The sequence below is a fragment of the Phytophthora ramorum genome, assembly GCF_020800215.1.
Source record: "Phytophthora ramorum isolate Pr-102 chromosome Unknown Phyram_PR-102_s0024, whole genome shotgun sequence".
Classification (NCBI taxonomy): Eukaryota; Oomycota; class Peronosporomycetes; order Peronosporales; family Peronosporaceae; genus Phytophthora; species Phytophthora ramorum.
This window is the reverse complement of record NW_027150670.1, coordinates 83,334-97,054: the sequence shown is the minus strand read 5'-3', so window position 1 is coordinate 97,054 and position 13,721 is coordinate 83,334. Positions and strand designations below refer to the sequence as shown.

The following is a 13,721-nucleotide window of genomic DNA, read 5'->3' as shown; positions in this document are numbered from 1 at the left end:
GAAAATAGCGCCTTGCCACGTTGGAACTCGGAGCTGCTGTTGATTCAGCGGCAATGGTGATCCACCGGACAGCTTCAAGACACCACAGTCGATTAATTGCTTACAAAAATGGTTGATAAGTCGGGTTGCGTATTATCATCATGACGTCTTCAACGAGTTCGCAGACGCTACCAGCGCTGTGTTCCTGTGTTGCTGACCTGTTGTCGTCGTTGGCGCTGCTGCTGCTGGACATGCGGGAAAGGAGCTGGCGGCGGGGTCATAGGGGAGGCTGAATGGTACTGAAGTCCGTGGTCATGGCTGTGATTGTGAGCGTCATGGGGCTTGAGGAGAGTTTCTGGCGAGGCGACATAGAGCGAATCATCACTCGCCGGATTCTCGTGGGTACTCATCGTAGTCGTCACGGGATGTTGGTAGTGGGTAGGAGGCTGCAGCGGAAGTGCAGAACGGGGTTCTAGTTGTAGCAGAGGCTCCACTCCGTGGCTGTGGCTGTGGCTATGGCTATGACCGTTATCGTGTCCATGACTGTGCCCATGCCCGTGGCTGTGACCTGCACTGCAGCCATTCATGACCGCGGACTGTTCAGTACCAAGACTGTCCAGTCCCATCGTGGCAATCACTTGAGGCTTTGAAATCTGAACTGACAGGAACCTGTCGAGCCGTGCATGGCGCCGGAAGATTTCGCGGGTCTGCTGGAGCACTCGCTGTTCATCAGCCGAAGACGCAACCTCGAGGTGCAATGTGGCCACGCACATGTCGCCCGCGTGATGCCAGATATTCCACTGAGCAACACGTTCAACTCCAGGCACCATCGTTTGCACATTTTGCAGAGCCACATTTACGCCGCCTTCCAGGTCCTGTGGCGCTCCCTGCAGTAATTGACGCGCCGTATCACGCAGCAGAGGTAGCGTGCTGCCCAAAATGAGCAGGGAGATTAATGCCGAAGATGCCGAGTCAGCCACGTGCCACTCATACAACTGGATCAAAATCGACGATATAATCACACCCACACTGCCCAGCGTGTCGGCTAGCACGTGGAGGTACACCCCATACATGTTACTGTTTCCACCGTGATGACCATCTTCAGAAGCATCTTCACCATGAGCTTGGTGGTGGCTATTACCGTGACTGTGTCCGTGGCCACTACCGCAGCCTCCCGAGTGTGCCGCGTCACCGCCGTGACTGTGGCTGTGGCCGTGGACGTGGTCATGGAAGAAGAAGAGACCAACAAGGTTCACAGCCAGTCCAACCGTCGATGTGAGCAGCAAATGATCCGTTGTAACCTCTGGTGGGTCCATGAAGCGCGAGGCAGCTTCAGTCAGCAGGTGGAAGGACACCACGAGCAGCAAGAGCGAGTTCAAAAAGCCCGAGAGGACCTCCACACGGCCGTATCCGTACGTGAACTTCCCGTCGGGTGGCAGTTGGCCAATGTAGGACGCCGCGAGGCCGATCACAAGCGCGCCATTGTCAAACAGCATGTGCCCCGCATCGCCCATCAGCCCCAGCGAGTTCGTGTAGAAGCCAACGCCCAGCTCCACGAACATGAACGCAACGTTAATCGACAGGAAGATGAGCATCTGGCGTGAGGCGCGTTGCGACCACAGCACGCCAACGACGTGAGCTGCAGCCGAGAGCACGCCGCCCTTCGCGCCATAGCCTGCACTTGACCTGTACGTGTCCAAATACATTTCGCTGTTCGCACTGCCCCCGCTCGAAGCGCCAACACACCTCCAACGGTCCACCAGGACGTACAGAATCAAGCCGCAGGCCGCCGCGCTCAAAATCGCACGCAGCCAGTCGCGCTCCCACACTGTAGCAGCGAGCGCCAGCAGCATCCCCGTAGACATACAAACAAGCTGGGTTTTCGCGTGGTCCATCGACGACAGCGACCGCAGCTTCTTCTCAAAGTGGTTAGCTGCGAATTGGCCCACAGCGGCAGCCAGCAAGTAAAACGTCCACGCCGACGTGCTAAGGACACCGCCATCAGCGCTCGCTCGGTCGTTTGCGATCTGCTGCGCATGTGCAGCGCTCTCCGGGGTTAAATAGGCCAGCACCCAAGCAAAACCCATCGCCCCCGCAATGGAGACGAGTCCGTCGCTGTCTGTTGCTGCAGCTCTCAGCATGGGCGACTCTGCAGCCAGTTGCAGCCCCAGCGCAGCCCCAAGCAGCAGCAGCGTGTGCAGCAGCGCGCCGTACTCGTCCGTATTGACGCCTGCCACCAGCATGAAGCCCAGCAGCAGCAGCGATCCGCGCTTGTCCCTGGCCTTGAGTTGCTGCATCAGCAGCTCCGTGTGTTGCAGCAGGAAGGCGAAGAGCAGTCCAAAGTGCCGCAGCGCCTGCACCGTCACGTAGAGCTGCGCGAGGCGCCGCGCTGCGTCTAACGTTGCGCGTTGCGGCTCCAGCCAACGGAGGCGTCTTGAGTTGCGGGAGGCCGCCGCCTGCAGCACGAACTGCAGCAGCAGCAACTGAGCCAGCGCCGAGAAGTCGCGCGTGGCGTGCAGCAGCAGCGCGCGCAGAAGACCCAACAGCAGTAGCGAGCACGAGGCCCAGCAGGCCGCCGCGCGCGAGCTGCCGAGCGAATCCGGCGTCAGGTCCATTGGCGTGCGAGGAGGTCTTTTGGTTTGAGTTGATTAAGGGCTAGGATTGCAATTCCCGCCGTCGGAGATGGGCACAAAGCGAATGGATAACGGAGCGTCAGTATGGTGAACTGTGTGGCTATGTGTGTGTGATTTGGAATCTCTTAGATTCGAGGGCATTGCTTCGCTTCGACAAGAGCAAGAGATCGCAGGCCACGTTGACTCGAGCGGCAAGGTGCTCCATGCAGCAGTGCAGCTATTCCAGGGGGGCAGCCATTGGCTGACTCACGTCCAATCGGAGGCATGTTGAAGGCGTTGAAGCGGCGGGTGGAGACTTTCCTTTTTGGGGCCGTTATGCACGCATATATTGCACCTGGATTCCTGCGCCATTGTAGCAGTGGATGCAAGCGTGCTCCGTGTCGTGCGCCTCCCGGCACAACCACTATCCACTCCAGTACAAGGCGCCAGCGGAGTGGTGCTGTTTTTCGCGGTAGGTGGCGGCCGCGTTGAACGGCATGTTCGTGCGCTGGAGGCGACCCAGGAATCGCCTTTCCTCGATCGTTCGCTCAACCGCCGATAACGGCTGCGCGAAGGAAACTCCTACTACGGTCCATGGTTTCCTGAATTGCTCCCTTCCTCCAGCTGCACATTCCTCCTTTTGCCACATAGGACCTACTTGGACGCTACTCTCTCTCATTCTCTTCCCAAGATCCAATCTCCTCCATGCTGCCTGTCAAGTACCTCGCCGCGCTGATCGCTGTCTGCGCGTCCCACGCGTGCGTGGTGAGCGCTGGGGGCTATAGCCTCCCAGACTACTCGGGGTCGACGGAAACCACGGCGTTCACCACCGCCCCTGTGGTGACGGATGCTCCAGTGTACCAGCAAACCATTGAGACGGAAGCTCCGGTGACGGCCACTCCAGCTCCTGCAACGGAAGCAGTGACAGAAGCCCCCGTTCAGGAAGAGCAGCTGGTTCTTACCCCGACAGTCACGGAAGCAGTGGTGTACGAGAAAACTACTCCGTGTCCCGAGACTGAAACGCCCGAAACGGAGGCACCAGTGACTGAAGTCCCTGTGACCGAGGCTCCGACTGAGGCTGTGACCGAGGCCCCGACTGAGGCTGTGACGGAGACTGCTACCGTGCCTCCAGTGCAGGAGGAGTCTGGAGTGTACGTGCCGGAGACGCCGGCTGTGACCGAGACCGCAACTGAGACTCCGTGCCCCGAAACGCCTGCCCCCGAGACGATCACTGAAGCTCCAACGACACCCACGCCAACGGAGACGCCCTGCCCGGAGCTGCCGACGCCTGGCCCCGATACGGAGACGATGACTGAGGCACCAGTTCCTAGTACGACTGAGTCCACGCAGTACGAGGAGTCTACGCCTGCAACGGAGACTGTTACTGAAGCTCCCACGACGGTGACTGCTACTGAAGCTCCCACGACGGTGACTGTTACTGAAGCTCCCACGACGGTGACTGCTACTGAAGCTCCCACGACGCCGACTCCAGTACAAGAGGAAGAGTCGGGCGAGTACGTCCCAACCACTGTTACCCCCACTCCGGCACCGACGACCCCGTGCCCAGTCGTCACCTTAGTACCGGAGACCGATGTCCCGCAGAAGGATGAGTCGACCCCGTACACTCCTCCCGCGACGGAGACTGCAGTGGACATTCCTCTCAGCTTTACACCAGAGACCGCCGCCCCAACGCCGGCACCGACGACCCCGTGCCCAGTCTTCACCTTGGTGCCGGAGACCGATGCTCCGCAGAAGGATGAGTCGACCCCGTACACTCCTCCCGCGACGGAGACTGCAGTGGACATTCCTCTCAGCTTTACACCAGAGACCGCCGCCCCAACGCCGGCACCGACGACCCCATGCCCAGTCTTCACCTTGGTACCGGAGACCGATGCTCCGCAGAAGGATGAGTCGACCCCGTACACTCCTCCCGCGACGGAGACTGCAGTGGACATTCCTCTCAGCTTTACACCAGAGACCGCCGCCCCAACGCCGGCACCGACGACCCCATGCCCAGTCTTCACCTTGGTACCGGAGACCGATGCTCCGCAGAAGGATGAGTCGACCCCGTACACTCCTACCGCGACGGAGACTGCGGTAGATGTTCCATTGACCTTTATCCCAGACACTGCTGCTCCGACCCCAGCTCCGACAGAGACGGCGGTGGATACCCCGTGCCCAGACCTCACCTTGGTCCCGGAAACAGTGGTGTCAACTCCTACCGCGACGGAAGCTACGTACTACCAGAACGAAGAATCGACGGCGTATGTAGTGACGCCTGCTCCAACTGAGGCGGTCACCGAGGTCCCCCTGCCTACTGTGACAACGGCACCGACTGAGGCGGTCACCGAGGTTCCCCTGCCTACTGTGACGACGGCACCGACTGAGACGCCCTGCCCCACCACGGCTACCCCGGAGTCCGAGACGGCCACTCAGACAGAGGAATCAACAACTGCAGCGACGGAAACTCCGTGCCCGACCACTGCCACCCCCGAGGCCACCCAGACAAATGAGAATGCCGACCAGCAGCAGGTGGTGTCGAGCGAAACCACTGAAAGCACGGGCTCGACCTCTGCGGCTTCCGGCGCGACGGACGACGACTTGTTGATCGACACCTTCTCCGAGTCGATCCCCACGCAAAACCGCAACCTCCGATCGAACTGATTCTCGAGCGAGGTGGCCGCGCGTTCGTTTTAGCTCTGTTTCTCGCTTCTTCTTCGTATAGGACCCGCCACCGGCGATAGAATCCACACTTTCGTGAATACCAAAAGACCATTTCCATAGTTTGCAGCCTTGAAGTTGCTCTCTAGGCACGCGGGTCCGCAACTCTCACATCGTCGTCAGCCCACTCATCAGTCGCGTGGATTCGACTCAATTATTGTAGCCACTTCAACGTGTACGAACGTCTCCATTGCGACCGGTGACTGCTTGCCATCCATCAGCTTCTCGTCCTGGCCATTCTCGAACTGGCAGCGCACCACTCAGACCGACTTGGCCAACGCAATGGCCTCCACCCACTACGTCGAGGGTCCCTCAACGCCCAACTCTGGACCACGCACCGACAACGACGGAGCCAAGCGCTCCAAGAAGCTGCGCTTAGCCGAGAGGTACGCACAGGAGAAACCCTTCCGACGACGTGAGAACCCCTTGCAGCACGCGTCACTTCTGGCCGTGATATCGGCGCATTGGTTGCAGCCGCTCGTGTCGCTGGGGGCTCGGAAGGTGCTGGAGAAAGAAGACGTTTGGGCCGTCGCCCCACAAGATTCGTGCGAGGCGCTGCAAGAACGCTTCGGTCGCCACCACACGCCGCAGAAACGGGAGCTGTTCAACCTCCCGCACGTAGCGATGGGCTTTCTCGAGACTTTTCGTCGGCAGATTGGGACAGTCATCGTCAACTACTGCGTCTACATGACCGCGATGGTGCTGCAGCCGTTCATCGCCAAGGCCATCTTGCAGTTTCTGGACGACGAGCCCAACGTCTTCCGCGTTGACAACGGGTACGTGCTCGTGGCGTTGATGGTTGCGGTCTCCTTCGTGGGCGTCACGTGCCTCAACTACGGCTTCTTCCTGTCCTCACGGGTGGGCGCCAACATGCGCACCATCGCCATGGACATTGTGTACCGCAAGGCGCTACGTCTCTCTTGCGTCGCCCGGCAGGCCTACACGACGGGCGAAATCACCACGTTGATGAGTGTGGACTCGGAGCGCATTTTCTTCGCGGTTATCAACGGACCGTGGATTCTCGTTGCTCCTCTCGCGTTCCTCGTCACGGTCGTCTTGATTGGGGTGCTGTTCGATGGGGTTTCGGCCGTGTGCGGTGCTGCGCTGCTGGTGGTTGTGCTCTACACGTCGATGCAACTAGCCGAGCACATTGGCCTCGCCCAGGAAGACCTGCTGTCCGTTGCGGAAGAGCGAGTGAAGGTGACGTCCGAGGCAATGCAGGGCATCCGAGTGATGAAGTTCTACGCGTGGGAGGAGTCTCTGGCGAGTCGAGTCGAGACAATCCGAGCGGCGGAGATCAAACACTACCGCAAATTCCACTACTTGCAGATCACCAACACCATCCTGCTCTTCCTCGCCCCCGTTTTCCTCGGTGGATTGGTCATGGGGATTTACGTGGGAATGAACGGAACGATCACGGTCACGGACGCGTACACGATCATCAACGTGGTGAACATTACTCGGTTGGCCGTGAACATGTTTCCGCTCGCAGTCGCATCGCTTTCTCAAGCTTCAGTGACGTACCGACGTATGGACGCGTACCTGGCCTGCGATGAAGTCAAGAAGTCCAAAGCTGGCGGTAACTTCATAGGTCATGATAGACACTCCGACGATTTATCGGCAAGGGGGGCTATCTCCGTACGCAACGCGCACTTTAGCTGGTCTCCGAAGGCGTCGGCGCCGCCAGACGTCGTAATCGTAAGCCCTGCTAGCCCCGACGCAGTTGCTAATGAGCAGGAACAGCTTGGACCGCTACACGAGTTCTCGCTCGAGGGCGTGAACCTTGAAATCGATGCAGGATCTCTCGTCATGATCGTTGGGACTGTAGGATCTGGCAAGTCGAGCCTGCTCAATGCTCTTCTCGGCGAGATGATCCTAGTTGACGGCACTGTCGACGTCTGTGGAGGTCTGTCCTATGTCAGTCAAGAAGCGTGGATCCGCAATGCAACCGTGAAAGACAACATCCTGTTTGAAGAAGACTTCAACGCTGACAAGTACGCGGCAGTGCTGGAGGCGACGCAGTTGGCGCTGGATCTTCACGCGCTGCCCGACGGCGATCAAACTGAAATTGGCGAGCGAGGCATCAACCTGAGCGGCGGCCAGAAGGCGCGTGTTGCCATCGCCAGGGCAGTTTATCACTCCAACTTCGACATCTTGATTCTGGACGACCCGCTGAGCGCGGTAGATCCGCACGTAGCGCACGCAATATTTAGTCGATGCATCATGCGCCTCGCACGAGAGAAGACCCGGTTGCTTGTGCTGAACAGCCATTACGACCTCCTAAAGCACGCAGACAAGATCCTTGTGGTTCAGGACGGCTGCATCGCCGGTGACGGTACTTACGAGGACATCTTGGCTCAGTTCCCAGAGCTGCAGAGTGTTGGAGACTCACTGAACCAACTGGAGCAGGACGTCATCGACGAGCACGAGGACAATGAACAAGCCGATAAAACAGAACCGGCAAGCGCAATCCCAGTGAAGAAAGATGAGTCCTCTGCGCATGATCGAAGCAGACACCATGGAAATGGCTTAATCAGCAGTGAAGACCGTGTGAAAGGAAGAGTGAGCGGCCAAACCTACAGGTCTTACTTCGACGAGACCGGCTTCAACGGGGTTCTCGTCGTGCTTACCATTGTAGCAGCGTATTTTGCAGGCCAAGGGATGCGGATTGTTGTCGACTGGTGGCAGGGACACTGGGCCAAGGAGATGGGAAGTACGTCGTCCAGCTACTCGGAGCTCTCGTTCGCATTGTGGTACTTTGGATTCATTGTTGTGTGCGCGCTCGTGACTATTGGGCGAGGTTTGCTCATGATGGAGTCCTGCATTCGCAGCTCGAAGAACCTGCACAACGAGTTGTTCCGGCGCGTGCTGAGCGCCCCGGTGAATCTCTACTTTGACGTGACGCCCGTCGGAAGAATTCTCAACCGATTTTCAAACGACCTCGATCAGATGGACTCAGTTTTGCCTCAACACTACCAGTCGCTGTTCCAGAGCTTAGGCGTCTTGGTTGGGTGCCTGGTGGTTTGTGCGTTGGCTTCGTTCTGGGTAGGAGTGTCCTATCTCCCGATGCTGGCGATCTTTGTTGTCACTGGCGTGTACTTTAAACAAACATCCCGCGAAGTGAAGAGGCTGGAGGGCATCACGCGCTCGCCCGTGTTCAATCTGTTCGGCGAAACTTTGAACGGTTTGCACACGATTCGCGCGTTCAAAATGCAGGACACGTTTGTACAGCTCAACAAGGCCGCCGTCGACGACAACACGTCGTTCTACTTCACGTACTGGGCTGCTGGTCGCTGGCTGGCAATCCGGTTGGACTGGTTGTCGGTGGTTGTGATCTTTGTCGTGACAATCTACCTCGTCACGTCAAAAGGTGAGACGGACTCCGTTGTTGCTGGTATTTCGCTCACGTACTCGTTAATGCTGACTTCCATGATCCAGTGGGTTGTGCGCGCGGTTGACTTGACCGATAACGCGATGACAAGTGTGGAGAGGTTGCTGCACTTTCGCTCCATCCCAGTCGAGGAGGACAGTACTGACTGCTTGCCGATCAACGACGCTGTCTGGCCGGCTCGAGGTGCCATCCGTTTTGACAACTTGTGTCTGAGGTACCGCCCCGATTTGCCGCTGGTTCTGCGTGGCGTTAGCATGGAGATCCAACCGGGAGAAAAGGTCGGCATCTGTGGTCGAACGGGGGCAGGAAAGAGTTCGCTCATGATTGCACTGTTTCGCATTTGCGCCTTCGACAGCGGCTCGATCTGCATCGACGACATTGACATTGAGAAGCTGCGACTGCATGACCTCCGCCGAGGCTTGGCCATCATTCCTCAAGACCCCGTGCTCTACAGCGGAAGTCTACGCGACAACTTAGATCCGTTCGGGGAATACACCGACGCAGCCATTTGGTCGGTACTGCAGCAGGTGCATCTGGCAGCCATAGTCACGAAATGGGGCGCTGGTTTGAGCTTTGTCGTCTCTGAGCGGGGTGACAACCTGTCGGTGGGCCAGCGTCAACTACTGTGCATTGGCCGTGCGCTTCTGAAGGACAGCAAAATCGTCGTACTCGATGAGGCAACCGCCAACGTGGACACGGCTACCGACCGCCTCATCCAAGCAACGATCCAAGAGACTTTCGCCGACAAGACTGTGCTGATCATCGCGCATCGCATCAACACGATCCTGCACTGCAACAAGATTGCCGTCATGGATGCTGGACGTGTCGCGGAGTTCGGAGCTCCTTCTTCACTGCTGCAGCAGCACGACTCAATCTTTGCATCTCTTGCCAATCGCTCGGGCCACCATTGAACTAATAGCACGACATAAAGACAAGTTGAGCCATTACTCTTTTCCTGTGTTACTCTTACCTTCATGTAGCAAGAACTTCAAAAGGGGCTGTTACTTCCGTGGCGAATCTCCTGAAGTCGGGAGCGGTGCTCACCTACGGCGTGGAGGTCGTTCGCTGCACGAGCGCTGCAAACGCGGAGTTTGGTCTCGCCAATAGCTTGGACGGCGCATCAAACTCCGACACTCGACCAGCATCCATCACTGCAATCTTGTCACAGTGCAGAATCGTGTTGATGCGGTGTGCGATGATCAAAACGGACTGGTGCACGAACGTCTCCTTGATGGTGGCTTGGATCAGGTCGTCGGTGGCCGAGTCGACACTGGCTGTGGCTTCGTCCAGCACTACAACCTTGCTGTTCTTCAGCAGCGCGCGGCCGATACATAGCAACTGCCGCTGACCTACCGACAGGTTGTCGCCAGCTTCCGACACCACAAACTCCAAGCCAGCACCCCACTTGGTTACAGCACCGGCCAAATGCACCTGCTGCAGCACCGTCCACAGATCCGCGTCAGAGTAAGCTCCAAACGGGTCCAAGTTCTCTCGCAGAGTGCCGCTGAAGAGCACAGGGTCCTGCGGGATGATGGCTAAGCTTCGTCGAAGGTCTGCAAGCCGCACCTTTTGAATGTCAATCCCGTCGATGAAGATCGAGCCGCTGTCGAACTCGCAAATGCGAAACAGGGCGATCATTAGCGAGCTCTTCCCGGCACCCGTTCGTCCGCAGATACCAATCTTTTCACCTGCTGCGACGTCCAAGCTAACACCCCGAAGCACAAGAGGGAGCTCCGGTCGGTACTTGAGACACAGGTTGTCGAACTTGATGGAGCCCCGAGAAGGCCAAGCAGCATCGTTGATCGGTACGCAATCAGCGCTATCCTCTTCAACGGGGATCGTGCGGAAGTGAAGCAAACGCTCCACGCTCGTCATGGCGTTGTCTGTGCTGTCAACTGCGCGCACAGTGTTTTGCATCGTGGATGTCAGCATGAGCGAGTACGTGAGCGAAATACCCGCTACTACAGGCGAGATGTCTCCCTTCGTGGCTACAAGGTATAGTGACACCACAACGATGACCAGCACAGAGAGCCAATCCAGGCGGACAGCCAGCCACCTTCCAGCAGCACAGTAGGAAAAATACGCCGCGGTGTTCTCATCCACGACTTTCTCGCTGAGAGCTGCAAACGTACTCTGCATCTTGAACGCGCGGATGGTCTGCAGTCCTGCCAAAGTTTCGCCAAACAAATTGTATACTGGCGAGCGCGACACTCCCTCCAAACGCTTCACCTCACGCGAAGTCTTGTTGAAATATTGACCCGTGAACACGAACACCACCACCAGCGGGATATAGGCGACACAAATCCAATAGGACGACACCGCCGAAACGACCACGCTGCCCACCGACATGGCAACGTTCTGAAACATCATTTGGTACTGTTGCGGCAGAACCGAGTCCATCTGATCCAGGTCGTTGGAGAAGCGGTTGAGAATCCTCCCGGTAGGCGTCACGTCAAAGTAGCGGTTGACAGGAGCGCTCAATACGCGCTGGAATAGCTCGTCGTGCAGGTTCTTGGCACTTCGGATGCACGCCTCCGTCATCATTAGGCTGCGTCCGAGCGTGAGTACCGTGCAGGCTACGATAAATGCCAAGTAAAACATACCAAAGACCGTCCCCGAGTACGTTGGATCCACTCCTCTACGAGTCATGTTCGATGCCCAATGTCCTTGCCACCAGTCCACGAGTACCCGCATGCCTTGGCTCACAGAATAGGCTACGACAAGTACAACCAGCACCATAACGCCGTTGTACCCTGTCTCGTCAAAATACGCTCGGTAGATACGCCCGCCCACTGTTCCTGTGGCGCGGTCTTCTTCTTCGACTAGGCGTGCAGTACCTGATACGGTCTCCTCTTTCACAGCTGCAATAGCGAAGGTCGGGTCTGTGTCGGCTTCTGTCTCCTCAAGGTCACTTTCCGCAAACAGAATTTTACTGCGATCCGCCTGCTTGTTCTCGTAGCGAAGATCGGGAAACTGTGTTACAACTTCTTCGTAGGTGCCATTACCGATGATCTGTCCATCCTGGAAAACCACGACCATGTCGGCCCGAGCCAGCAAGTCATAGTGACTATTAAGCACGAGCACGCGTGTCTTGTTCTTCGCTAAGCCAGTAATGCCCTCGGCAAAAATCGCGTGAGCCACATGCGGGTCCACTGCACTCAACGGATCATCCAGGACCAAGATATCGTACTGCGAGCGATAGAGTGCCCTAGCAACGGCGACGCGTGCTTTCTGCCCGCCACTCAGATTGATTCCCCTCTCACCAATTTCAGTGAGGTCGCCGTTTGGAAGCGCGTGCAGATCCAGCGAAAGCTGCGAAGCCTCCAACACCCGCTCATACCTCTCGGAATCAAAGGCCGACTCGAACAAAATGTTGCTCTTCACACTCGAGTTGCGGATCCACGGTTCCTGGCTCACGTACGAGATGTCACCGTGCACTTCGAGTTCGCCCGACCGCAACCTCATTTCTCCCAGCAATGCGTGGAGAAAACTACTTTTCCCCGACCCGACAGTCCCGACGATCATAACGAGGGATTCTGGCTCGATGTCAAGGTTCATACCTTTAAGCGCAAAGGTGCTGGAGCCAGGTACCAGCACTGCCGATGGTGCTGCCGTGCTGCTGTTTACTTGGACGCCAATCCTTCCCGTAGCCTCACCAACCGCACCGTTCGTCCCCGCATCGGATAAAGCAGGCCACTCCGAGTGCACATTCCGAAGGCGAATGCGTCCAACATCACTTGCTTGTGACAGTATCGCTGGCGTCCTGAACTCGTCGCTAGCCATGAACCTATCGATGCGGCGGAAGCTGCTCCGCGCTTGCGAAAGCGCAGCCAGAGCGGTAGTGAACTCGTTGACGACAGCGCGGCAAATGTTGACGAGCGCCACGAGCGTGAAGGCGTCGGTCACGGAAATGGCGCCGTGCAGCAGCACGTAGAGACCCAGCGTCGAGCCTGAGAGGAAGACAGGGGTGAGGAAAAGCAAAACCGAGTTGGAGACCATATACACGTGCAGTGTTCGAAAGAGACTGACCTCGGTCGCGCGGAGCTTGTGGACGCGGTGGACAATCGACCGTTCCCAGGCGTACAACTTGATGACGCGCACGCCCTGCAGCGCCTCGGACGTGACCTTGACGCGTTCGTCCACGACGGTGAGCAATTGGCGCTGGACGGCGGAGATCCGTTTAGCCTGGCAGATAGACAGAGTCAACACGACCACGAGCACCGCGACGCCGCAGAGTGCGGACGCAGCGTCGAACAGCAAACCGATGAGTGCGAGGCACACGACGAAGCCCAGCGGGGCCACGACGAGCCAGGGGCCCTGCACCATGGCGCTGAAGACGCGTTCGGCGTCCACACTCATGAGAGTGAGTACTTCCCCCGTCGTGAACTGCTGTCTGGCAGCACTGGAGAGCCGCAGACTCTTGTGGAAGACGCAGGTCATAACCAGCGACCGCATGTTGGCGCCCGCTCTGGACGAGAGGAAGAAGGCATAGTTGCGGCAGCTGATAGCGACAATCGAGACGGCGGCCAGGAGCGCCAGGAGCGCGTAACCATTGGCGATCTGGAAGGCGTTGACGCGTCCGTTGAGAAAGTCAAGAAGAGCCTGCGCCACGTAGGCCTGCAGCGCCATTGCGGCCAGGTAGAAGCTGTAGTTGGCGAACACGAGCAGCAGCGGACGACGGAAGACGCGGAGGAAGGCGGCGGCCATGGGCAGAGGCTCGTGGACTGCTGACAGACGCCGCTGGAGGACGCGACTCGAGTCGGACGCGCACACGGGCCACAGGTCGGCGCCGGAGAGCGGCCGGCGAGCGCCCAGTGACACGAGCGGCTGGAACCACAGCACTAGTAGCTGAGAGAGCAGCGACGCCGAGCTCAGCGGGTTGGTGTGCGAGGCAGGGGAGGGAGGCGCCGCCGCAAACGGGACAGTCATGGGCGGGCAGGGAGGTCACTTGCGCGGGACGGAGTCGATTCGCAAGTGAACGCGGGGTGCCGCGCCTTCGAAGAAAGGTGAGTGAAGGT

The 13,721-nt window shown here is 58.1% G+C and overlaps 4 protein-coding genes across 5 annotated transcripts; 2 read left to right on the top strand and 2 right to left on the bottom strand.

Moving 5' to 3' along the window:
• Window positions 1-360: 360 nt before the first annotated feature.
• KRP23_14971 (Metal tolerance protein 8) lies at window positions 361-2,594 on the bottom strand (the record flags this gene model as incomplete). Of its 2 annotated transcripts, none has more annotated exons than XM_067885857.1 (2): window positions 361-425; window positions 587-2,594. In XM_067885857.1, the coding sequence occupies 2 exons, from the start codon at window positions 2,592-2,594 to the stop codon at window positions 361-363; spliced, it is 2,073 nt and encodes a 690-aa protein (XP_067736866.1). The 2 variants fall into 2 exon arrangements, with proteins under 2 accessions (XP_067736866.1, XP_067736865.1); XM_067885856.1 differs by lacking the exon at window positions 361-425 and adding an exon at window positions 563-575 and having other exon boundaries at window positions 649-2,594.
• A 702-nt stretch (window positions 2,595-3,296) lies between these two features.
• Window positions 3,297-5,255, top strand: KRP23_14970 (uncharacterized protein; the record flags this gene model as incomplete). Its single annotated transcript, XM_067885855.1, has 1 exon — window positions 3,297-5,255. One exon carries the CDS (start codon window positions 3,297-3,299, stop codon window positions 5,253-5,255), a length of 1,959 nt encoding a protein of 652 aa, XP_067736864.1.
• Window positions 5,256-5,594: 339 nt separating this feature from the next.
• On the top strand, window positions 5,595-7,008 carry KRP23_14969 (ATP-binding cassette sub-family C member 2; the record flags this gene model as incomplete). The annotated part of the gene is made up of 2 exons (XM_067885854.1): window positions 5,595-6,891; window positions 6,971-7,008. The coding sequence occupies 2 exons, from the start codon at window positions 5,595-5,597 to the stop codon at window positions 7,006-7,008; spliced, it is 1,335 nt and encodes a 444-aa protein (XP_067736863.1).
• Window positions 7,009-12,605: 5,597 nt separating this feature from the next.
• On the bottom strand, window positions 12,606-13,632 carry KRP23_14968 (ABC transporter C family member 7; the record flags this gene model as incomplete). The annotated part of the gene is made up of 2 exons (XM_067885853.1): window positions 12,606-12,653; window positions 12,733-13,632. 2 exons carry the CDS (start codon window positions 13,630-13,632, stop codon window positions 12,606-12,608), a joined length of 948 nt encoding a protein of 315 aa, XP_067736862.1.
• Window positions 13,633-13,721: the final 89 nt, after the last annotated feature.